Source organism: Chelon labrosus, assembly GCF_963514085.1.
Source record: "Chelon labrosus genome assembly, chromosome: 1".
NCBI classification, from domain to species: Eukaryota; Metazoa; Chordata; class Actinopteri; order Mugiliformes; family Mugilidae; genus Chelon; species Chelon labrosus.
The window spans coordinates 34,955,430-34,982,317 of NC_140337.1; the positions used below are offsets into that span (position 1 = coordinate 34,955,430).

Below are 26,888 nucleotides of genomic sequence, written 5' to 3' on the forward strand. Positions count from 1 at the left end.
GTCTGAGAAAGAGAAAAGGAAGAAAAAGCCACAGTAAATAAATGACTGAGGACAGATTGAAATGAGCCAGGAAACCACACACATTTTTTTTTTCTTTTTTTCTTTTTTTTTTTTTATTATTATGTAATATAAACAGTACAAACAATTAAGGCATGAGTTGTAAATTGACATTCAAGGGGTAGAACGGCAGTTAAGAAAAAGAAGACATACAGGAAGCAAAGAAAGAAAACCAAAATAAGAAAATAAAATAAAGTGAGGGATTTATTCAGGGATCCCATGAAGTTCAAATAAAGAATATAGTCTCAGGGCATTTTTGTTGTTCATCAAAAATAAAGATTTTTTATAACAGTTCAGTTCATTCTTCCATCCGTTGATGTGGGGTTTGATCTTGAGAAATTTGCATCTGTGAATGTAGTGCTTGCCGAGAATAATTAGGTTGTTAACCAAGAAGTCCAAGTTTTTTTCTTTCAGTTTTACTCCGACTTTGATAGACGTCCAGTTCAGATGCTGTAAAGGAATTTGCTTTGACAATATCCAGCCACGAAAGGACAACCAAAAGTCAATGACAAAATCACAATCAAAGAAAATGTGCTCAACCGTTTCAATGTCTCTTTCACAAAATACACATGAATTATTGTCCCAATTAAAACGTTTAAACAAAAAATCATTGGATGGATAAATATCATTTAGGACCTTAAATGTGACTTCTTTGGCTTTGTGTGGGATCGGATAAGATAAATATTGCTTTCTTAGTAATCTAGCCTCCACAACCGAATACTCCTTTAAAACATATTTTCTTTTTAATTGACAGGGATAAAGAAGATTAGTTAAGAGATTTCTTAAAAATTTGTTAGAGAAAGATTTGTTGCCCAAACTAATACCTTCCACACTGAGGGTTCTCATTTGGAAAATGTTAGAATGAAGCACCATTTGTTGTGTCAGGGATTGGAAGGCAAGAGGAATGGCTTTTATAACTGCATCATACTGTTTGGTTGAACATTGTAAATTAAATTTGAGACAGAGATTTCCATGAGTTAGAAAATTCCCTTCTTCATCTAAGAGTTGGGAAACAGACCAGATTCCTCTATTTAACCAAGATTCTAAAAACAAGGATTTCCGATGGGACAAAACATATCTATTGTTCCACAGAGGAGAATTTTGAGGAGTAAAGTTGTGGTGATAGATTAGCTTCCAGTAAAGAAGAACTTGCTGGTGATAGTTGGAAAGTTTCACAGGCAGTTTGTAAACATAATAATCACAGCGTAATAAGAATTCAATACCACCAAGTTTTTGAAAAATTGCATTTGGAATTGTAAACCAAAAGGAGTCTTTGTGTAGAATAAAAGAACTGAGCCATTTAAGTTTTAGAGCACCATTCATAGCAGAGAAATCAATGGCATTTAAGCCACCTTCTTCAATACTCTTAACCACATCAGCTCTTCTAATATATTGGCATTTGTTTTTCCAAATAAATTTGAAATTTAAACTATTAATAAGATTAATCATTTTATCAGAGATTTCAAGAGAAAAGGCAGGATAAATAGATCTTGATAAACTTTCCATCTTACTAAGTAGCACCCTCCCAAAAATAGTAACGTCTCTCTGAAGCCAGGAATTCAGAATATTTTTAAATTTTTCTACATTCTTGCAAACATTTTCTTTCTCTCTTATTTCTTCATTCTTGGTTATCACTAAACCCAAATACTTCACTTGACTTTTTACCGAAATGTTACAAATAGAAAGTGCTGCTTGATCATGGAGAGCAAATATTTCACATTTGTTCAAATTTATTTTAAGGCCAGATGCTCTGGCAAATATTTCTAAATAGTTTACAACTTTTGGAATTTGTCTTCCGTTCCGTAAAAATAAACATGTGTCGTCGGCAAACTGACTTATTACTAATTTTTTTTGTAGAATATTTAAGCCTTCAATATCACTGTTTTTGATCCTAATTGCTAATAGTTCAGCTACTAGAATAAATAATAGAGGGGAGCTGTTGCAACCTTGTCTAATGCCCCTATTAACAGGAAATCGAGAACAGGTACCATGTTCCAAAGACACACAACTATTTATGTCATTATATAACATATTAATCAAATTAATAAATTTCTGACCAAAACCAAAATAATTTAAAGTACTCAATATGAAGGGGTGTTCTACTGAATCAAACGCCTTGTAGAAGTCAAGGAAGAGAATGAATCCCTCATCGACCAATACATGCGAATAATCTATCAGATCCAAAACCAGACGAATGCTGTTATGAATAGATCTTCCTTCCAAGAAGCCGGATTGAGTAACATCAATCAGTTGAGACAAACCATGCTTAAGTCTAGCTGCTATACATCCTGAAAGTAATTTGTAGTCCGTGTTAAGGAGGGTAACTGGTCTTAAGTTATCTAGAAGTCTTTTGTCTTTATTATGCTTGGGAATTAGCGTTATCACACCTTGCTTCATACTAGGCATTAGTTCCTGTTTACCTATACATTCTTGAATAGCTTTGAACAATAAAATTCTGATATCTTCCCAAAAGAAACGATAGAAATTTGCAGTGAGCCCGTCCGAGCCAGGGGATTTATTTAGAGGGAGTTTCAAAAGGATTGCGTCTAATTCTTCTATTTTTAAATCCGATTCACACATTGCTTTGAAAGACTCGTTAATACTAGGTTTAAAGTTGGTAATTTGATTTAAAAAGTTAGTAGAATCAATTGGAGAGTATGCAGAGGAGTACAAGTTGCTATAGAATGAGTTAATTTCCTTCTCAATGATTTTATTATCCTTGCATTCTCTACCATTAATCAGCAGACTCGTTATAGCTTTGTTTTCTTGTCTTTTTTTCTCTAATCTGCTGAAATATGTTGAATTTTTTCCCCGTCTTCCATCCATTTTGCTCTTGATCTGATAAAAGAACCCTGGGCTCTCTTCAAATAGATATCGTCAATCTTAGATTGTAAAAGCAATAGTTTTTCTTTGTCTTCATTGGACAAAGCAGGTTTGTCGCAGTATTGATTGATTTCTTTAAACAAGTTACATTCGTCTTCCCGTTTTTTTTTATTTAGATTTTTGCTGGTTTGGATAAAAAATTCTCTTATTTTGAATTTAGCAAATTCCCATTTATTACAAAAGGTATTTATGCCGGTATCCTTTTCAATCTTAGATATTATTTCTCTTATTTTGGAGCAGTATTCATTATGTTTTAAAAGGTTAGAATTGAATTTCCAGTAAGCTTTGTTTTTCTGTACTTTGGGATTCGAATTTAAAGTTAGCTGAATAATACAGTGGTCAGTTAAGGGAGCTTTGGAAATTAAGACATCTGACGAAAAAACCTCTAGCGAGTCAGCGACAAGCCAGTAATCAATCCTGGATTTAGCAGAATTATTGGGTTTGTGCCAGGTATAGTGTTTTCCCTTGGGTTCTGGGTTCTCCAAATATCAACCAAATTGTTATCTCTGATAAAATCTTCAATAGTAGGATTAGAATGATGGTTATTAAATTTAGAAGGCCATCTATCTACCCACTCATCAGGCACCATATTCCAATCGCCTCCAAATAAAATAGAGTCAGTGGGATAGAGTGCTCGTAGCTCATTTATCTCTGGAGTAATAATGTTAAACATTTGCCTGTTATGCACAACTGATTTGTGGCCGTATATATTAACTAAAATCAAAAAATGGCTTTCAATCTTTAGAACTGCAATTAGCCAGTGGCCCTCTCTATCAGACTTATGTGTGATTATATCACCTGGAAATCTATGAAAGCAGATAGCTACACCAGCAGATTTGTTGCTTCCGTGACTGAATAAAATTCGATCACCCCACATATTAGACCAAAAGTTTACATCTGCATCAGAAGAATGAGTTTCCTGAAGTAAAAAACAATTTGCTTTCTGTCCCTTGCAAAACAAAAATAAGGATTTCCTCTTTACCAAGTCCTTAAGACCCCTCACATTTAAAGATGCAAAAGAAATAGTACAGTTGAACATTCAGTAAATTCAAAGAACAAAATTAACAATACAACTTTGAGTGCTTAGAAGATAAGCCTAACTTTTCCTCTTAATTAACAAACAAGCAACAGTGTTCCCTGGTACCTTATTTCACTCAAAAAGTGCATATTTGAAGTAGAGCCTTTCAGTTGTTAGCCAATTTTTTGACCCTCTATGAATCCATGTGGTCCACGGTAGTAGGCACGTTTTCCTTCGCGACGAGCTTGTTCGATCAGCGGCCATAACTTCTTCCTTGCCTCTCTATCCTCCAGTGGCATCATCTCAGCGAAGCGAACCCCTCTTTCTCTGCACACCGGAGAATCCTTGCTTTTTCGCCAAATCTCCTCCTTGATCACTCTCCGTACAAACAGCACAACCAGTGGTCTGCTACGGTTGCTTTCCCTTTTCCCTACTCTGTGAACGACGTCCACAGCGTCTTCTAGCTGGCGTAGCTCTAAGTTAGGAGCGATCTTTTTGAAGAGCTGGATGGTGTCTGCACAGATGTTTTCATCAGCTTTTTCCTCCAAGCCTTTCAGCTTCAGGCACCACCGCATCTTGTATCTTTCCTGATCTTTGACTCTTTCTTTGAGCTCATCATTTTCCCGTCTTATGAGTTGGTTTTGTTTTTCTAGTTCAAGTATTTTCTTCTTACAGTCCTTCACTTCATCAGCGTTAAACTGTACCGCTTTTGACAACTCAGCTAACATGCAGGTCGTTTGTTTAGCCTGTTCTTTTAATTCGTCAAAGTTTTTACCCATACCTTGAATAGCTTCTAGGATGGTCTGGTTAGAGATCTCCGTCTCTCCTTTGCTTTTTTTGCTGGCAGGAGGCTTAGTTGGTGTCGGCGGGGCGGACCCAGCTTCTTTACGTTTGGTTAACTTAGCCATGCTAGCCTCCATAGCATAATCATGGTCACAGGCTTGTTCCACACGTGGTTCCTCATCAGTCGACATTACAGTCACATTACTCGGAGATTTGCTCGTGTCCTTGTCTCCATCGGGTAAAAAAAACAGTTTGGCAGGCTTCCGCACGTTATTCTGGCTCATTTTAAGTTTCAGAGTGTACTTTTAAAAGAAAAATTTGGGACAAACTGTTGCAGCCTCCGCGTCGCGCTGCCGTTCAACACGCCATCTTGCCGGAAGTCGGAAACCACACACATCCTTTACTCAGTGATAAATCACATGTTCACACTGAGCGTCTAGAAACTGAGGAATCTGTTGAACTCACAGTAAAGGAGCAATCAGCTTCCTGGCTGCTCCCTCCCTCCGCCCACCTGTGTGTGTGTCATCAGACCTTTTGGAACTTTTTTCCAGATCAGAGAATAATCAGTGATGAAAATAACCTTCAAACAGTGTGAACAGTGTGGCTGGAGCTGAGCTCTTTCCTTCATCTGACAACTATCCAACTCTTCTTCTGTTCGTTCTAACAAGAGCGCATTTCAAATCAAATCAACAGACATCACTTCAGTTTACCACTGAGAAATGAAACGTTTCTACAGGTGAGGAAAAGAAACTCAGAGATCAGCTGATGGTGGGAGTGTTTAGCTGGTGGAGACCAAACATAGAGCCAAAAGAGACAGAGTACTGGAGCTCATCAGGAGGACACTGAGACAAACTCCACTGAAGGATGGAAGCTGTTCATCACATCAACTTTAAAAGACCTTACATTGACTTCATCTCTTGTTGGATGCTTTCTGGTGTCGCTTATCGTCTCTGACTCTAGTTGTTCTGCTGTGTCCTGCTCCGTTGCTTCTAGTCGGACCTCTGTCAATCTGAGAGATCACTCTGATTGGCTGATCAGCTCAGAGAACCAGAAACCAACATGATGATCCAGAAGGAATAAAGACCAAGTGATCCCATACAGAAAAGAAATAGAAGAAACTTAGAAAACAATGTAGAACTTTCCATCACCTTCAGTTCATGTTTCATGTCTAGTTTATGATTTACTCTTGAAAGTGGCCACTTTTGCATTATTTTCATACAAGATGATAAAAAGAATTCTAGAAGAATCATGTGAAAACTATATATGTAGAAAATAAGTGTGGCCGGGCGGTGGTTATTTTACCCTAATTTTTAATGAGGGAAAGGATAAGTGAAGGAGAAAACTAATGCAGACAACGCCACCTGGGGACTTGCACCCCAGGATATAACCCGAAATAAAACAATAAGATAAGGACACAGGTTCGACCACTGAGGAATCAGAGACCGTAGTTCTTGAGGAACAAATACCTTTATTATAAATGAGGTAAAGTCAGGAGCAGGACTAAAGAAAAACTAAAACTGGTGCTGCTGCTGAAAGTAGATAGAAAAGAACAACAAGGTAAGTATAAGACAAAAATATTTTATCAATACAATCTAAAAAATCTACGGTGACGCTAAAACTAAACTAACACACATGGGCTGGGGCCTCAGGGGGAGATAGACTATGTGGTGTGCACCCCGTCCTACTGGTACAGCACTATGAAATAAAACAAAACTCAAATCACTCAAACACATGCATAAAAAGGGTGCTCCAGTGTCTACTTGCATACAATGGACAGGAGTGCTCACCACTGCGTCCGCCTCCCACCTGACGACTCCCAGGCCACACGGAAAACAAAAGAGGACAGAAACTTCCTGAAACACAGGCAGAAATAAACAACAAAAACCACAACCCAATTGCTTATTAAAATGATCCCTAACCATAAACCCAAAACAAAGAATCAAACAGAAATATACTTAAACTAAACTAACTTAAAGCTGGACCAAACAAAACAGAAACAGAACAGCAGGTGAACCACCTTAGCACTCAACCACCTGGAACCAGCAAGAGAGGCTGAATGAAGCCATCTTGGAGCCTTAAATGCTGCACCTGGGCAGAGGGGGAGGAGCTAAAGGAGGTACCCTGACTGAGATTCACTACATAAGGAAAGCACATGTCAACGTATGTTGTCCATTTATGTTTGGTATCATTTTTTTACAGTGTCTCTTTAAAGACATATACTTTACATATATGAACAAGTACCATTATATGGAGGTTTTCTGTAGTAAAAGTGAATATTTTTTGCAGGTGAATGATGCTGTCTTTATATGTTTTATACAAGTTTATTTAATGGCATCTAATAAAAATCTGTATAAAAACATAAAGGAGTATTTACCATTCCAGATAGATTTATTGACAGACAGATTTTTATCACCATGAATGAGTGAAGGCGGTGAATCACTGTACACTGCAAGGAATTCCTCTGCAGTGTCTTTCCTTGTGAGAGCCTTTGACTTCTGGGTATACAAAGAGAGAAAAAGATCTGACATTCTACTGACATGATCCACACTGTTAACCTGAAAGTTCCTTCAATGCAAACAGTTTGAGTAAATACCACTTTTAAAAGTGACTTTTATTGCATTACTCAAACAGTATGAGTAAATGGAGAGTGTATGAGACAGTCATTGGGTGTACTCATTTTTGTAAATTTAACTTCAAATATCAAGTTTTACTTAAGGCCGCAGTGCTGCTCTGTTGTGATTGGCTCACAACTTAGGACAGGTCTGTGCTTGTTGTTGGAGGTTGTGTGCTCCTTGGACAATACATTTTCCTATTTTTAGCAAGTTTGGACGCTGGATTTTCAGCCTGAAAGAGGTGAGTTGTTTTCTCTATTCAAGCATCAGAAACTGCTGGAACATTTATAGATTGAAACGTGGATGTTTGAATGTGTGCAGATTTGAGATGGACTTAGTCAAATTCTGGGCGTTGGACAACTGCAGCATTGTCTTTTTTGAGTAGTTCTCTCTACTTGTGTGTTTTGTACATACAGTTTTGCAATAGTAGTGTAAAATCAAAATTATTCGATGTAGTTTTAAAAGAATTTCAATGCCGAACTTTAGCCTCATTTGTCCTACTTTTTTGTTTTAAACACATATTAAAATGCCTTGGAAATGCAAGTACTGCCCTGCCATCTGTAGAAGAGAGCACAGCTTTTTAAACAAACACGGGTCTCTCAATGTACTCCATAGCCATTTATCCCACTTTCACACCAGACGTCTGGATCAGCTGCAGCCTATAAGCTCTCAGATGAACTTTCACTGTTTGTCATGTAAACTTCATGAACCCTGCACTGAAACTGAACACTTCGCTCATCTGCAGAGTTCTCAAAACAAAAAGAAAAACTGAGCTTATCTGATATTTTTCAGGTGCACTTGGAGTTTAACAGGGTTGTTGGTAGAAATCTTAAAGAAGAGTTGTTTGGCGTTGTTGATGGTTTGTGTCCAAGCTTGATTGAAATCTTCAAGAGAAAGACAACGGTGGGTTGATATTTCTGTTTTTTCTTGTAATGATATTGATGGTTAGTTCATACATATTACAGAAACTAATTCTCCCACCTTCACTCGGGGTACTTCTCCATATGAACACATAAACTGATGGAAGATCTATTTCTTTGTTCTACATTTAAGTGTGTGTTATGTCTCTTTGCAGAGCACTGAGCCAACAACCATTGGATGTCTGGATTGTTGGATTGCACTCCAGCAAATATTCTTGCAGTTGCTCATTTTGTTTGTGATACTACTTGTGCTGCATGTGTCTAGTGTTGTTTGTTTTACTGAAATAATTCTACGGACAACACATGTTAGAAAGTTGCAGTTTTTTTCAACAACTCTTGTCCTCACTGCATAGTTGTTCTTAATGTCTGCTTTGTTGTGTGTTTTATTTTTTTGGAAACCATCTTAGAATCATCATACCCCCGTATATTATCAGTCTTTACTTCACTGAGCTTCCCACAATCCTCCCCTTCACTCCACTGCACCACTGCAAAAGTCCTGTCCCATAATTTTCCTGACCACTAACAGGAAGTTCATTTGTCTGCATTGTCTGCATCTGAAGAGAGAAGTGTAGCATCAAGCGTTAATCGTCAGACCTGCCGCCACCGGGCATTCAAAATGGCACGGGCCTGCCAATGGTCTGGTGCATGGATGTATTGTCTGGTGTTGATAGCTGCCAGTGTGGCATGATAGAGCCGCCCTACGCTGCCTTTGATTGGGCTATCCTGATATTTGACCCTACTCCTAGCAAATCAACGCTCTCAGGACTAAAAACAAACCTTTAACTTCCTGGATCAGAAGGTTTTTAGCCGGCCTGGCCTTGGCTTTCCACAGGATGCTAAAGAGAGCGTCAAAGCGGCTGCTGGAACTTTACAGACATGCTGAAAAGAAAAGTGGTGACACCTGACACAGAAGAAAGAGACTGGCTGCAGAGAAATGTGTCTGCACGGACTTTGATCCCTGCAGCTCCTAAGTGACGTTAACGTTCCAGTTATGGTTACTAGTTACTGTCCATTATTTCATTAGGAAAATCAACAGAGCTTTGAGTGACAGCAGGAAACAGCACACAACAACATGTACGTGTCGTCTCTGTTTTATCAGCTAACAATAGTCAATGGAAAGTCAATCATTGAATCAAGGTTATGTGTACCAAATGTGAGCTGAAGTGTTCATTTGATTCCAAAAGCATCAAAAGGATGAAACTTTGTACCAAATGTTTGATCAGTTATGTTTTGATGGGCACCAGTTCCAGTGGTAGGCTATATGTAACATAATACATGTTAGCGAGGAAATGGAAAACGTTGACTGGAAGAAGAAAATGAACTGCTTTTAACAAATAAACCAAACAATATGTTACTGTGGAGTTCAAAAACAAGCAGTCAACAGTAAGGAAAGGGAGAACAACTGTAGTGGAATGGTTGTCAAATGTGTCTCCAACAGGTTCTTGATATAACATTTGAAGGAAAGTGATGAAGATGATGGCCAGAGAGAAGAGAGAGCTCTAATCAGAACTCAACTGAGCTACATGTCATCTGTCCACTTTCCCTCAGGTTTCCACAAAGCCATAAATGCCACTCTGATTGTTAGACCATGTATGTACACACAGTGTCCACAGTCCATCTGGATGCTATGTGGCTTTCTGAAAACCTATTACTGGAAATGAATGAGTGGAAACTAAACCTTAATAATGGGGTCAAAATAAAGACACGCTTTCACTGAAGTCATCACAGAAAATGGAAGGGATGTTGTTCTTTGTGACCAGCATTGTCATCACTCCCCTCAGTAACAACGACCCGATGCTTGGTGTTCTTTCTGTGCCTCCACTGCTTGTTTGTGTTCACCACAACATCATTGTTCCCTTAATGTTCCACTCGGAAGTCGGCCCGACACAGTTTACAAAAAGCATGGGAGACACTTACGTGACACGCAACGACAAAGGTGAACGTGTCACACCACACAGATTGAAACTCTGAAGCATATTTTTTATTTGTTGTCTCCATCTTGCTCATTTTGTGTAGCCCGGGAATTGAGCTTGGACGTGGGCAGTGACGTATGGCACACAAGACACGAAGGGCGGGAGCGTTTGGGTTGGGTTGCCAGGTTGTCAGGTACCAGGACACATGAAACACCATTGACTCATTAGAGGAGAAATTACAAATCGGGAGCAGGGCAGAAGAAATTGTTAAAAATCAGGAGACTCCCACAGAAATCGGGAGTGTTGGCAGGTATGCTCCATTGGTCTAGTGGTTTGGACATTAACTAGTGGGGCAGCCGTGTCCGGTTGGGTCTCTCTCTGAACACATCGCTCACATTTTCACTTTCTTCTCTACGTCTTTGGCCAGTAGAATCGTGATCTGGTGAGTTCAAGGGTATGCTCAATTCCTAAATGCCCCATATCATCATAGAGATTTCTGAGTACAGTGTGCTGTAGGACATTTGGGAGTAATAGCTGGAAAAGGGTTTGTCCCTCACACTCCCGTGTCCGGTACAAACGCCCTGACTTCAACTGAAGCCACTACCACTCTCTCAGGACTGACTGTTCTTCAGGAGAGTCGGCTGTGTGGTCTGCAGGTAAGTTGTTGGATTCCACCAGCTTGATAAATTGTCAAGGACAGGATCTTCTCTTTAAAGTTTCCTAAGGTCAGACTCACTATATCTAGGCACTGTTAAGAACCCATCTTGTAACTCACCTTCTTCAAAGACAGCAGGGATTGCATCTGCTTGAATGGTAAGGGATTCAGCATAGCCATGGAAAGGTGAGAGCTCTTGAACCTGTCCCACAGTATGTCTTTGACAGGTAGCTTTGACAATGTCTGAAATCACCAGCTCAAACTTGTTCATGGATGTTAATAGTCTGGACGTGAACTGATCAATCCTTTGGCTCTCTTCCTGTGTTGCGGCATAATTTTCCAGCACACCATGATGTCTCCTTGACAACCCATTTGCATCCATGTTCTGCTTACCAGCTCGATACTTGATATCAAAGGTGAAAGTTGAGAGTGCAGCTAACCAACGGTAGCTCACAGCATCAAGTGTGGCTGTGGTAAGCAGGTATGTCAATGGATTGTTATCTGTGATAATGGTGAAGAAATTTCTATACAGATAGTTGTGAAACGTTTCTGTGATGGCTCATTTAAGGGCCAAAAATTCAAGTCTGTGTGCTGGATATTTTGCTTTTGACACAAAGCGGCTCCTAATCCTGTTGTGCTGGCATCTGTGTGGAGCACATAAGGAATCCTAGGATCTGCATAGCCAAGGACTGGGGACGATGTCAGCTTGTGTATGATCTCCTCAAAGGCTCGTTAACACTCAAGATCCCAGCATTCACCAAAGGGTTCTTTTGGGCTGAGCTATTTCCCATCACTGAGGCTAAGCATGACCCCTTTTCATCGCGGTGGATGGCCAGCATTGAGGTAATCCTTCATGAACCTCAGATAGTAACCTGAGAACCCTAAGAAGGATTGGAGCTCCTTTAAGTTCTGTGGTCTCGGCCAGGTTTTCAAGCCTTGAACCTTTTCAGGTTCAGTCTTCACTCCATCGCTGCATACAATGTGCTCCAAGTAATGCACAGAAGTCTGAAAGAACTTACATTTATCAGGCGAAAGTTTCAAGCCATGTTCCCTGAGACGGCTGAGGACGTGGATGAGACTCATCTCATGTTCTTCGAGAGTGTCCGAAAACACTCTTTAAGTCATTCAGGAAAACCAGGACCTCCTTTAGATGGATGTCACTCATGCATTTCTCCATAAGCCGTTGAAATGTGCTCAGTGCATTGGTGACTCCCTGGAGCATTTGGTTGAATATCCTAGAATCCAAAGGGGCACACAAAAGTGGTTTTGTGCTCGTCACATCTCAGTTTGATTGTACCCAGATGTCAGGTCCATCACGGAAAACCACTTGGATCCAGCGAGAGCAGAAAATGACTTCTCCAGTGTTGGCAACACAGAAAAGTCTTTTATTGTTTGCAGGTTTCATTTCCTATCGTCCACACATAGGCGTACATCACCATTCTTCTTTCTCACCACCACAATAGGTGAAGAGAATGGAGACTCTGATTCCTGGATTACGCCTGCATCAAGAGGGTTTGGAGGTGCCTCTCGACTGCTTCATAATCCTGAGGATGAATTGGACGAGGTCTCTGTTTGATGGCTGTCTCTTGCTTCAGGTTGATGTGGTGCTGGATTTTTGTAAAAATGAGTTTACACTCTGGGTCGGTGGTTACACCGCCACAAGGCTATGCTAACTCACGGAGCTATCTGCTAATACATCCTGGTACTCACTGAGAAAGAAAAGCTTTAAAACACAGGTAAGGTTCCCAGAGTCGCTCACAGTGGTTCGCTGAACAGTTGTGGACTCAAACAGTTTCCTTTTCAGCAGTTTGGCACAATATATAATGTTTTTAACAATATTAGTCCACATGAGTGTCGTCCATGTTGCTGCTCTCTTCATGCTATTGCTCTGTTTTCTTCTCACTGCACATCTACCTAACCTACTCTAAGGGGCGGGGCATGAACTACTTAACGCCAATAAGGATTCAGCTGCATCAGAATGACCCAATGATTTTATTTTTTCTTCACAGGACCACTCTCTGGAGCAAACTCAGACCTCTGGGATGAAATGAATTAATAAATTAAATGTGAAATGAAATAAGGAATGTGATTATGAAGTAAAAGAAAATAATGTTTAGTGAAAGGAAAATATTTCTACATAATATAACATTAGTTTGCTTGTTTTTTTTCAACAGGTTACACTTCCTATCCTCCTAGCCTCCCAGCTAATAGTAGCCATTCCTAGCTTCCTTGTTATGTCCTCCTGGTCGTTGGTTTTAGATCCAGACTCAGGGGACGTGACAGTCGACCTTCAGAAATCCTCTGATGTTGGTTTGATGTGTTGGAACATTTAAATGTCAAACTGAGAAACATTAATGTCTGCGACAGGAACAAAGTTCAGTTTCAACCTTTTTACAACACAGATACACACCCATCATCATTTTGAGCCTCATAAACAAATCTCAGCTTCTGCGTGTGTGTATGTGTTTTATTCCTCAGAAGTGATCTGTGGACTTCTGGACTTTAATCCAGAGATCTTTATCAGAGTGAAGCTGAATGTAGAGAGAGACACACCTGGCCCCTCCCTCTCTTCACCTGTCAGAGGAAAGCTGACACTGTCTTCACAAACGTGGCTGCAGAGAAGTGTTGTCAGAGAGTCAGTAGATGATCAGCTGCTGTGAGCCTTAGTTTGACAGGAAGATGAAGACGTTGGTGGTGTTTGTGATCCTCGTTCACGGTAAGATATCTTCTTCCTGGATCTGATTCTCACTTCAGTCTGACATCATTTCTCTCACGTCTGTCTCTTTAAAGAAAGTCAGTGATGACCTGTTTCAACTTTGATTAGTTCTTAGTTTGTCTGTGAGGGACACGTCCAGAAGCAGAGTCTGATGTTCTGTTCACGTGGACTGTTTCTAATCACTGCTGTAAATGTAAAATCACATCAAGAAAGAAAGAATCAAACAGATTGAAGGTGAGCTCAGAGCTAACGACTGCTTGATGATCTGGCTGCAGGTCAGGACTTCACTGTTGGACACAAACATTTACAAATGTCAATGTGTTTGAAAGTCAAACTGTCAGCTAGTGACTTCTTCATGGGGGGATGCTGACGACTAGTGTCCTCATCCAGATGCCACATTACTGAGAACAAGCAACAGAGACATATTAAAGGTTAAGAAATGTTAACCTTATTAAACAGCAGCTGTTTTCATTCACCCTATCTATCCTGATGTTTCCAGTGGTGAATGTGGGACAGGTTTTCAGTGACTGGAACAAACTGAATGTCCTGGTCTGGACTTCACAGCCTCCGTCCTGTTTATTTCTGTCTCTAGACAAAAGTCTGAACATTCACACATTAACAACAGGTCAGTCTTCAAATGGGTTCTTACTGGAATCAACACAAATGATCCAAAGCTTTCTGAGCAGCACAGAGGACAGAACGTTGACTATCACATGTCTGGATGTATCAGATGATCAGAGAACAGTCGGTCCAGTCTTCTGTTCCTGACATTGTGAACTGGAACCAGGTCAGAGGTTAACTATCAAACACAAACACAGTGAGCTACGGTGTCCTGGAGTGGACAGACAGACAAACATCTGTAGAATGAGGCCATGTTTCCTAAGCTGAGTGCTAGAAATGCTAGAAAGAAGACAAGAGAACAGAGCGTTGACTTTGGACCCAGCCCCCCTGGACCTTATGGACAAGCAGACCATGAACATGAAGGATGTTTCTCAGTAACATCTTGCTCCAATCAGTAGATGTTCTCTCTGTGTTTGCTGCATGTTAGCTTCCTAGTGTTCCAGACTTGTAAATCTGTGAAAGCAAGAAGCCATCTCTGAATACTTGACATGAATAACACGGTTGGAGTTCTAGTTTGGACGTTGAGACAGTTTGTGGTTTAGATTGGTGCTGTTAAAGAAGAGATGTGTCTCTGTGTTAGTATCAGGACCAGAGGAGGCCTTTTACTGATGGAGTGTAGTGCAGAGATCAGTCCTGAGAGATGGTGCACCATGAGTTCATTCATCAGTTAGAGCTAAAAATCATCTTCTGCTTGACTGAACTCAGGGGCGGATCTAGAAAAATATTCATGGGGTGGCGAGGGGGGGGGGCAGGAATTTTTGAGGGGTGGCAACATATGGCAGACTTATATATATTGAATTTAATCACAGTTATCACAGTTTGATGAGAAATAGTATGTACCAGGGTTCCTGCGGAGTCTTAAAAAGTCTTAAGTACGAGCATATTTTGCATTTGTAGGTCTTAAATTACATTTCGTCAAGTCTTAAATCCTGACGTCCATTTACCGCTTCATTCGCATTTCGTTCAATGCGTCGGTGTCATTCACTGTTAGTTCCGTGTGTTCTGTATAGTTCTTTATTAAATATAACTATTAGCAGTACGCCGAAATTAAACTACAAATGAGACCAGGAAGTGGAATCCGGTGTTCAGCCCGGTTTGTGATGTGTTGATGCTCCGGGTATGGTCCGGTCGTACAGCGCAGGCGAAGCGGGGAGATTTTATCGCCACGTAGCGTTTGTTAGTGATATGTATTTATGCCTTTTGGATTCCAGACTTCTTCTGTCACATGAACCTCGTTGTCAACTTGGGAAATGGACAAGATGTAAGTTTAATGATTGCTGGCTTTGTAAGGTGGAGTTGGAGAGAAGCTTAGCCACGTTTGCTAGTAGTATGCTTCAACATGAAGTAGCAAGGCAGGAGACGAAGTGGAGGGATTTCAGCACAATACATTTATTAAACAGAACCATATAAAGCAGGTCTCATGGCATATTACAAAATATAATAACGATAATAAAACGTTCATGGCTTGTAGCCTTCACCAGCGTCCACATTACCGAGATGGAGGAAGTAAAAAAAAAAGAGACGGATTCAAGAGTAACACCTGCTGAACTAAGCGATGAAAACAAATGAGGCGCCGCCATGTGGCGTAAACTGGTACTGCTCCATGTAAAACTGGCTGTTACAGCTTGAACGAAATTATTTCGTTGCTTGGCTGAAACGTGCTGAACAATCCTTATGAGGCGAACTGCAGACTCTACCGAGTCTGCTGCCTCATCATCATAAAGTGACGTGACGTGTGGGGAACCCCCCCGGCTGTTTCAATGCTCGAAAATAGCACACCTGGGGCATGATAAGGATCTGTGATATATAATCTGTTTAAAGTGCGCAGTAAATTCTGACGGACTGAAATCACCCCTGGCTCTATTAATTTGTCCTCAGTTTTCCTGCCAATATGGCGGTATCGACAAAGAAAAAAAAAAGTCATGTGACATCTGGAGCTCTATATCTAATCCAATCCAATCCACTTTATTCATATAGCACAATTTTAACAAACACAAGGTTTCCAAAGTGTTTTACAAGATAAAACACAATAAATGGATAACACGGTCTACAGCGATGTGTTTCAAAGTCGTTTAATTCCATTGAAATACGTTACAAATCTATGCATGGCACATAGGATGGAGGAAGTTGGGACATGTCTCAATGCATGTTAAATCACGTCTAGAGGATAGTTGATAGTTGAATGACAATACATTTTATTATTTTGAAAGTAATTCTGGGTCTCTGATTTTCCTTATTTTTTGTACTTGGAGTAGGTCTTAAATTTAACCTATAATGGTCTTAAAAAGGTCTTAAAAAGTCTTAAATTTCACTTGCTCAAACCTGCAGGAACCCTGTGTACACACTAAGAGCACACGAGAGAACACAGGCTGTAATATACAAACTCATACAGACAAACTTAATCTCATGCAATCAATGTCTTGCATTTGAGGTTTCATGTGAAACAGTTCATATTAGGAATAAATGACCATACAACGTGATCTCACATAATAGGAGATAGAAGTATGGTAACACTACTGTAGGTGGGGCATTATCACAGGAACGGCATTAAGGTAAAACACAGGTGATAAGTGGCAGATGTGTGAGAGGGGAAGCAAACAGTTTTTGACTGTGTCAGAGTGGCAGCGTTGCAGGCAGCATTTGTACAAGAAGAAACCATCCAAAGAAAAACTTACCCATGAAGATCATTGGACTGAGCTGCTGAGAGTGCTAAGGTGAGCATAAATACACTGTGGAAATAAATGGGTCACGGCACTCAAACAAGGTACTGGACATCACTTTTATTGTTTACTCAGAACACACATTCTCCCATTTGTCCCTCAGGAGCCTGAACAATTTTTGACAGATGAAAAGATGTCACATAAAAATAAATTTTGCTCCAAGTCTGAAAAAGTACAAAAACATTTTGTGAGTAGGTTCTGGACAGTTTTATACTGTATATAAAAAATAAGAGACATTAAAAAACAACAATAATAACAACTCTGCTTCATGTTCAGCAGGATTTACACCAGTGTCACATTTTACTTTATTTCTCTAACTTTAGGTTTCATTAAAGGTGGTATCAGATTGTCTCAGCTGCCAAAACAAAGATATCAATACAGAAATTTAAAGTGCAGATTCTGTTGAGGTCATCATTTTAACAGCTTTGTAAAGGCTCACCAGTGAGTATAACATGAAGTTGTCATGCCTATAACAGCTGAATGCACATCTAGATCTAATGCTTTTGTGCGTTTTGATTCAATGCTGAGTACAGCCAAACTCGATAGTCTCTTTTCTGTCATAGTAGACCGCAAACAAGTCTTTATGAGCCTCAGAGATGAAAAACTTCGTTCACAGGGTGCACTGCTGACAGGTAAAACAACTGCTATTTTACACAACCTGAACAACTCATAAAAAACATCCTGGTATGGGTCCAAAAACTGAGCGAACTCCATTAGAGTGGTAGGACTCTCCTTTTCCCCCTTTTTTCTGTCTAGTACTCTCCTCGTCTGATGTAACTCATGTTTGAGATCCTCAATATTTGAATCATAAGCTTCAGCCAATAACAGAACAGCCTCCTCTCTCAAAAAAGTTGGACTTGACGGATTTAGTGCCTGTACACCCTGCATAATGTTACAATTTGTGTTAGAAAATCTTCTTCCTATTTCTCCAATCATGTTATCCAGAACGGGATAGTACACAGATACACAAAAAGTGTGTTTGCTATCTGGAACTACATGCTGTCCCAAGGTGGAGTGGATGACAGTGTCCTTAAGCACCTTTGTTGTCTGTCTTGGCCTCTTTGGTTTTCGCTGAGTTGTATCAATGTCACTTCGTTGACATAAATCAAGTGTTTCACTCCACATTTCCTCAAAAGAGACTTGACTACGGTACTGGACCAGTGTCTCTTTAAGTGCTTCAATGAGTTCAACAGCCTTAGCATAGTCCACTGTTTTAGACTGGAGCATGTCTGATACAAATTTGGAGTCACTCAGAACCTTTCTGAACAGAATAAGACATCCAGCAAAATTCAGACCAGTTTGAGCCAATATCCCTCTTGCTTCAACAGCTCTTTATGGATGGTTCTCAGATGCTATTTCTTCAAGCACCTGCACTATTGCAGGCAACCTGTCCATAACATTGCGACATGCTATGTGCCTACAGGCCCAACGTGTATCACTTAGCTGTTGGAGTTCCCTTGGTGCACCATCAAACATCTCCCTCTGCACTTCAAGCCATTTGTTATGTACATAAGACCCAGACATGAATACATACAGTCGTTCCAATAATGAGAAGAAGCTTCCTGCATCTGCCACACTTTTTACAGCGTCTACTATAACTAAGTTCAAGCAGTGTGCACTACAGTGAACATAGAAGGCATGTTTGGCTACTTCTTTTATTTTTGCTTGAACACCTGCATGTGCCCTGCACATCACTGCCGCATCATCGTAGCCCTGGCCTACAAGGTTTTTCTTGTACTCCAGCCCATGCTCCTCAAGGAAGCATATAATCTTGTCACTTAAGGCAGCAGCATCCAGGTGTTCTGCCACTTCAAACTCCAGAAAGCTCTCATGAACCACATCGTTGTAAAAATATCTCAGAACAAATGACATTTGCTCTTTTTTCTGAAGATCTTTAGTTTCATCAACAATAACCTCCTGAATGATTTCCTCTTTGACCATTGCAGCCAAGCATTCAAATATTTCATTCTGTACTGTTTTACTGGTGTACTTTGCATTTTTAGCTTGTTGTTGTTTTAATGATGGGTTTATGGTTACCCAGCAAGTCTAACATAGACAGAAAAACACCCTTTTTTTCTGAGTGGAGAGACTCCCTGTGACCCCGCTGTGCTAGGTTTTCTGTGGCTGTTACAACTAAAATTTCAGCTAATGTTTTAATGTAGTATTGATTTTCTGCCACCTGCTTCTTTTTTTGCTCATCCATTAGTCCAAACATTGAGGTATTTCTATCCATAATTTTCTTGTTCTCTGTCCAAGCAAACATTGCATTTACATGGCCTTCAGACCTGGCATGAGAACAAAAACCACTGTGTTTCATTGTAGCCTTTTTCCAGTTACGATAACCCTCGAATGAGGTGAAAACAGTCCTTGGAGCATCGGGGAGGGAAAAATGCCTACAAGCAAAACAGTAAGCTGCATCTTTCGACTGCGAGTATTCTATCCAGGGATGAGATTTGTACCAGTCACTGCAGAAGCTTCTCCTGGCTCCTCCCTGGAGGGTCTTAGGGAAACTCTCTCGCATTGGCTGCACTGGCACCTCACACCTGGACTTGGATACATCTAGAAGATGGAGGGGAGGAAAGACTCAAGCTGCATTACATTTGAGTTAATTATACAATGTACCAACTAGTAAAAACACAATCAATTTGGAACTGTCATTGATAAGTTATAACCATCAGACTGTGTTAACAACACACACTAACATTTTAGCTTGGGAGAGTATTTTTAGGTTCATTTGTTTAATTTTGGAATTTAACCTGAGCAATAGATCTAATATTAAATATTAAAATATTAAAACTCTGTCCCCATCTCATCACACTTTCACACTTACAAGTTTCCCCAATTATTCACATTTAAGCAAACAACAATATTTATATTTATTTAAAGAAGTCTAAGCAACGTCTCTTAAATGCACCGTATAGCAAAATTCTTTGTTCTTATTCATATGTAACCTGGTATACTACGCAGCAACAACTTCCCTACCATGTGGACCAGCTCGACTGGAGATCGTTGGTGATGGCTCAGGCACTCTCCTTTCCCTTTCACTGTCCGAGCCCTGCACGTAATCTTGTCTCTCGCTTTCTCCCACCTCCTCCTGTCCCTCCTCGCCTTGGCCTTGTATTCTTTGTCTGTCACGTTTCTGATGCTCTTCTCTCTCTCCTTCCACCTTGTCCCTGTCGTCTCTCTCTCCTTCCACCTTGTCCCTCTCGTCTCTCTCTCCTTCCACCTTGTCCCTCTCGTCTCTCTCTCCTTCCACCTTGTCCCTCTCGTCTCTCTCTCCTTCCACCTTGTCCCTCTCGTCTCTCTCTCCTTCCACCTTGTCCTTCTCGTCTCTCTCTCCTTCCACCTTGTCCCTCTCGTCTCTCTCTCCTTCCACCTTGTCCCTCTCGTCTCTCTCTCCTTCCACCTTGTCCCTCTCGTCTCTCTCTCCTTCCACCTTGTCCCTCTCGTCTCTCTCTCCTTCCACCTTGTCCCTCTAGTCTCTCTCTCCTTCCACCTTGTCCCTCTCGTCTCTCTCTCCTTCCACCTTGTCCCTCTCGTCTCTCTCTCCTTCCACCTTGTCCTTCTCGTCTCCCTCTCCTTCCACTTCATCTCCTCCGTCTACCTTTCTCTTTGGTGAGAAAAGACTATGTATGTTACCTTTCCTCTTCATTTCTGTAAGATTCAAAGTAACTTTACAGTGTTTTCCTTGACAGACAGACATTGAATCCATATTAGCTTTTGGAGCCTTCTTTACACAGAACTAACGTCAGACCTAGCTAACATTACATGTATAGTTAGCTAAATAACGTTCTTCAACCTGATTTTTATCATCTCAAAATCAGCATTGCAACTATACTAGCACTGTGCTTTCATTATTATTTCATTTCTTGATAGATAGTTAATCGGTTTTTACCTCTATCCTCCCGTGTCATCTTTTCTCGCGACTACTCGCTCCCTCGCTTCGCGCCACTCAGTTTTCCGAACAACACAGTCTCTTGCCGCTCTGGCGTTATCCCGTGCTGCATTCGCAGCAGTCGGACATTGGAGATTCGTGCTCGTAAATGTCAAATTGGCCATAACTTTTCTTTGAACTCGTTGCAGCCAACTGGGGTGGCAGGAAGGGTGGCAAGGCTTTCTTTTAGGGTGGCATTTGCCACCCTATGCCACCCCTGTAGATCCGCCCTTGACTGAACTCTAAACGGTTCCAGGACTGGAGTAGAGGACAGACCTGATCAACACAATCTTACAAATGTCATTACTCATTACTTTGAGCAAGAGAGGAAGTTTTTCAGACAAATCTATGAAAACTGTCAAAACACATTCAATGATCTGTTCTTTGACTTCAGTCTGTGAATGAAATGTAGTTTTTCATTGACTGACTGATAGTTCAACTGGTTTCTCTGGTCCCTGCAGATAATGTGACCTACAGTCAGTCATGTGTCAAGTCAAACCCACAGCATGCAGCTGATTTGTCTTTCTCTTTGTGTGTCCTCTCAGTTTCCCAGCATGCCCTGGCAGGTGTGGTGCAGGTGAATGAGGGGGCGGAGTCTGTCCTGCTACCCTGCCACTACTTGGATTATTTACCTGAGGACCCCACAGTGATTTGGACCAGGAACGATCTCAGTCCCAAATCTGTCCACAAACGAGGAGAAACAGATGAAGTTGAAGGTCAGAACCAGGTTTACAGGGGGAGGACATCGATGACGCCTGATGCTCTAGACACTGGAGACTTCAGCCTCACTCTGACAAAACCCCACCTCTCTGACAGCGGCAGCTACACCTGCTCCATCAGTAATGGAGGAGAAGAACTGAGAGTGACAGACGTACATCTACAGGTCAAAGGTCAGAAACAAACCTCAACATGTGGTTTCACAGGAAAACAAAGAGTCAAGGTCAAACAGTTTCTGGTCTTTCCTGTAGAAAATCAAAGTGGTGATCAGGAGCTCTTTGTTGGAGTCAAAGACACATTTCTGATCTCATCCAACAAGATAACAATACAAATCGTCTCAGGACGCTTTACAAAACCCGGCCTGAAACCCCCAGAGCAGCCTGAAGGCAATGGTGGCAAGGAAAAAGGGACACACAGCAGTAAATATTCTATACAGTAATAGCACAGAATTGTATGACTAGTAGTGGATAGGAAATTAGAGAAATAAGAGCTCTGTGCCAGAGAAAAGAAAGTGGAGGATGCGAGAGAGGAGAGAGAAGAAAGAAGGAGGACATGTGTTTGGTGCATCGTCCCCCAGCAGCCTAGGCCTATAGCAGCATAACTAAGGGATGGTTTAGTCCAGCCCTAACTATAAGCCTGATCTTAAAAATAGAGAGAGTGTCTGCCTCCCGAACCCAAACTGGGAGCTGGTTCCACAGGAGAGGAGCCTGATAGCTGAAAGCTCTACCTCCCATTCTACTTTTTGAAATTCTAGGAACCACAAGTAGGTCTGCACTTTCAGACCGAAGTGATCTGCTGGGATGATATGGTACAATGAGGTCTTTAAGATACGATGGAGCTAGGCCTTTAAGGGCCTTGTATGTAAGGGCCTTGTATTAAATTCTATTCTAGACTTTAAAGGGAGCCAGTGAAGAGAAGCTAAAACTGGAGTAATATGATCTCTCTGGTTAATTCCTGTCAATGCTCTTGCTGCGGCATTTTGAATCAACTGGAGGCTTTTTAAAGAGTATTTGGAGCCAGACAGTAATGAATGACAGTAATCCAGTCTGGACGACACAAATGCATGAACTAGTTTTTCAGCATCACTCTGAGACAGGATGTTCCTAATTTTGATGATATTACGCAGGTGAAAGAAGGCAGTCCTGGTCACTTGCTTTATGTGACATTTAAAGGACATATCCTCATCAAATATAACACCAAGGTTTTTTACAGTAGTACTGGAGGCCAAGGTAATGCCATCCAAAGACACCACATGATTAGATAATGAATCTCTGAGATGCTTAGGACCGAATACAATGACTTCTGTTTTGTCTGAGTAGGAAATTACAGGTCATCCAAGCCTTTATGTCTTTAAGGCATGCTTGGAGTTTAACCAGCTGATTCGTTTCATCTGATTTCATGGATAAATATAGCTGGGTGTCGTCTGCATAGCAATGAAAGTTTATGCCATGTTTTTTAATAATCTTGCCTAATGGCAACATGTATAACGTGAAGAGTATTGGTCCTAGCACAGAACCCTGAGGAACTCCATAACTTACTTTTGTATAAGTAGAGGAATCATTATTGACATGAACAAACTGGAATCTGTCAGATAGATAGGATTCAAACCAGTCTAATGCAGTTCCTTTAATCTTGACCTCACTTTCAAGTCTCTGTGGTAAAACATTATGATCAATAGTGTCAAATGCAGCACTAAGATCTAGCAGAACAAGTATAGAGACAAGTCCACTGTCTGAAGCCATGAGGAGATCATTGGTAACTTTGACCAGAGCTGTTTCTGTACTGTGATTGTTATATCTTTCACCGTTTATTAACACAGCGGTTTGAACAAATTAACGCACGGCTAACGTGACACATGGCTAACATTCCATCAACAAGTGACAAGGTTACCCAGCATGCATTGGGGATCCCGCTACTGGTTGCATAGCAACCCAAAATACACAACATCTCCTCCCTTCTTACAATAGATGTACTACCGGAACAAGTAAGTGTCTATTAAAGTACTTCTGTCTTCACTGTAACAAAACATGAGCAACGCCAATAAACATTTCCATTCTCTTTATCTGTCTAACTGTATATTGTTATAACATTTGTATGAATTCTCTTTCTTCTTATTTTATTTATTTTTTTAATATATATATTAACTCCTAACCTAGGAGTGAGGGTAGACTACCTCAGCTCCCCATGACCCCTGGGGATTATTCTGCCCAGTTGACTTGGGTCATGTTCTATCTAACCTAATAACTCAGACGAACAGGAGGCCGCCGCTCTCTGTTGGGGTATCGACGGTCTGTAGAAACATCTGTCTCTGTGGTCTCAAATGGAGCATCTACTTCAGGTGCTGATGCAACCGAAGATGTCTCAGTCTCTTGTCCAGTCTCTTTTATATCCGTAACTGTAACTGCTGTCTCCGAAGTGGTTGAATCCTGGGCACGTGCTGGTGGATAATCTGGTGGATTAATGGGTGCATCCTTAGGATCTTTTGGGAACAGTTCTGGAGTCACTGGTGAAGTCTGTAAGAGCTGATCCACATGTCTTCTCCAAACACTATCAGCAGTTTGAACTGTATATGAGACTGGTCCAGTCTGTGCTATAACAGTTGCAGGAACCCACTTGGGTTCGCCTCGGTAATTCCTAGCCAACACAGAGTCTCCTGGGCTGAAAACTCGGTCCTTGGCATGATGTTCCCTGTACATAACTTGTTTCCCTTGTTGTTTTTGCACAGTGTCCTTCACTGCTGCAGGTTTCAAGAGATCAAAGGTGGTGCGCAGATCTCTATTAAACATCAAGCTGGCTGGAGATGTCTTTGTGGTTGCATGTGGACTGTTTCGGTAGTTCAGCAGAAATTCGTGCAGTCTCTGATGCAGTGTTCCTTGTCCTTGTGATGCTTTTAGTGCATGTTTCATTGTCTGGACAAACCTTTCTGCAAGGCCGTTTGTTGCAGGATGGTAAGGGGCTGATTTGATGTGTTGCACTCCGTTAGCTTGCAGAAAAGCATCCATTTCCTGGGAAACCAGTTGAGGTCCATTGTCAGAGACTAGCTGTGTAGGAGATCCAAAACGGCTGAACATTTCTCCTAGTGCCTCTATGGTTTTCTCTGTGGTGGTGGATTTCATGATGGTCACTTCAGGCCATTTACTGTGTGCATCAACAGCAACGAGAAACATTTTGTCCTCAAACGGACCCGCAAAGTCAATGTGCACACGCTGCCATGGATCCTGTGGAAACTCCCAGGGATGGAGAGGAGCCAATGGTGGCTTGTTTCGGACCTTGTGACAAAATGAACAGCTTTTAGCTATCTCTTCAATCTGTTTGTCCATGTTAGGCCACCAAAAGTAACTTCTCGCAATTTCCTTCATCCTCACGATTCCACTGTGTCCTGCATGAAGTTGCTGTAACACTTTCGTTTGGAGCGACAGGGGAATAATGACTCTCCTCCCCCACAGCAAACACCCCGACTGGACAGAAAGCTCCGTCCACTTTCCCAGGAAGGGCTTCATGTTAGCATCATCCCCTGCAGAATGACCTTTAATGACTAAGTCCAAGACCGCAGACAAGACAATGTCATTCCTGGTTGCCTTTTTTACCTGTACAGCTGAAACAGGTGCTGTCTCTACCTCCCTGAAGTAGAGAATGTCAACAGTGTCCGAGTCAGGCTTGGTGACAGGAAGTGGTAATCTGGATAAACCATCTGCATTGCAATGAGAGTCTGACTTACGATATTTGATGTCATATGAATGTCCTGACAACAGCAACGCCCACCTCTGTAGTCGTGATGCAGCAAGAGATGGTATTCCAGTGTGAGGTCCAAGGATGGCTGTGAGGGGTCGGTGGTCAGTTAAGAGTGTAAACTTCCTTCCATACAAATACTGGTGAAACTTCCTGACTCCAAAAACAATGCTCAAAGCCTCACGTTCCAGTTGAGCATAATTTGTCTCTGCCTTATTTAATGTTCTTGATGCAAAAGCAATCGGTTTTTCCTCACCGTCTGGCAGTATGTGGGAAATCACTGCCCCTACCCCATAAGGAGAGGCATCACAGGCAAGTTGAATTGGAAGCGATGGGTTGAAGTGGGTGAGAACCTCTGATGCCGTTAGCATATCCTTTGCCTTTTGAAAAGCCTCTTGACAGCTTGCTGTCCACTTCCACGCTTCTTCTTTGCATAGCAGGTTATGCAGTGGTTTTAGGAGTGCTGCTAAGTTGGGTATAAACCGTCCATAGTAGTTCAACAGTCCTAAGAAAGACCTTAACTGACTGACATTTTGTGGTGGAGGTGCATCCACGATTGCTGTGGTTTTTGATGGTGCGGTGTGTAGTCCTTCAGCATCAATCACATGACCTAAGTATTCCACGGATGATTGGAAGAACTCACACTTCTCCTTACGGATTCTCAATCCGTATTCCTTCAGTAGTTGCAGGATTGCATCCAAGTTGCGCAGATGCTCTTCAGCATCTGCTCCTGTGCACAAGATGTCATCTAGGTAACATTGTACCCCAGGTAACCCACTCAGGATTTGATCCATCGCTCTCTGAAACAATGATGGAGCTGATGTAATGCCGAATGGTAGTCTGCAGTATCTGAAAAGTCCCTTATGCGTATTGATTGTCAACATTTCCCGTGATTGTTCTTCTACATGCATTTGCAAGTAAGCTTGGTTGAGATCTATTTTGCTGAACTTTTGTCCCCCACTCAGCCCAGCGAACAAGTCATCAATCACCGGAAGAGGATACTGCTCTGCTGTTAGTACCGGATTTACAGTTACCTTAAAATCTCCACAGATCCGGATTCCTCCATCCTTTTTGGGAACCGGAACGATGGGCGTGGCCCAGTCACTGGTTGTCACAGGCTCCAGAACGCCATTCTTGACTAGAGCGTCCAAGTCAGCCTCCACCTTGGGTCGAATGGCATATGGCACTGGTCTAGCTTTCATGAACACTGGTTTGCTACCAGGTTTGGTATGCAGCTTCACTGTAATCCTTTTCATGCTGCCTAACTCATCACGAAAAACCTCTTTGTGCTTTTCCAATATAGCCTGCAGCTGAGTGGAGCTTGGTGACAACTTCTTTACTTCCTGCCAGTTGAGTCTGATTGCTTTGAGCCACGCACGTCCCATTATGGCTGGGTAGTTTTTCATGGTAACATACACAGTGAGCTTAGCAGTTTGGCCATTGCATTTAACAGTCACTTCTGTCATCCCTTTCATAGGCACTCGATGTCCAGTGTAGCCTTTAAAGACCGTGGCTGAGGGCCGGAGTGGAAGATGCTTCAGAAACTTCTTGTAAATCTTATATGACACCAGTGATGCTCTTGAACCTGTGTCTATCTGCATTTTCACCGA

General features: G+C 41.4%; 1 protein-coding gene across 1 annotated transcript in view; it reads left to right on the forward strand.

Annotated features, from left to right (window-relative positions):
* Positions 1-26,888, forward strand: part of LOC311488311 (uncharacterized protein) — a gene marked incomplete at both ends in the record, with an annotated part of 179,249 nt that overhangs the window by 135,286 nt on the left and 17,075 nt on the right. Inside the window, one exon of the mRNA XM_084544941.1 lies at positions 21,378-21,722. Coding sequence (XP_084401067.1) covers positions 21,378-21,722 — 345 coding nt within the window. The remainder of the gene's footprint in view (positions 1-21,377; positions 21,723-26,888) is intronic.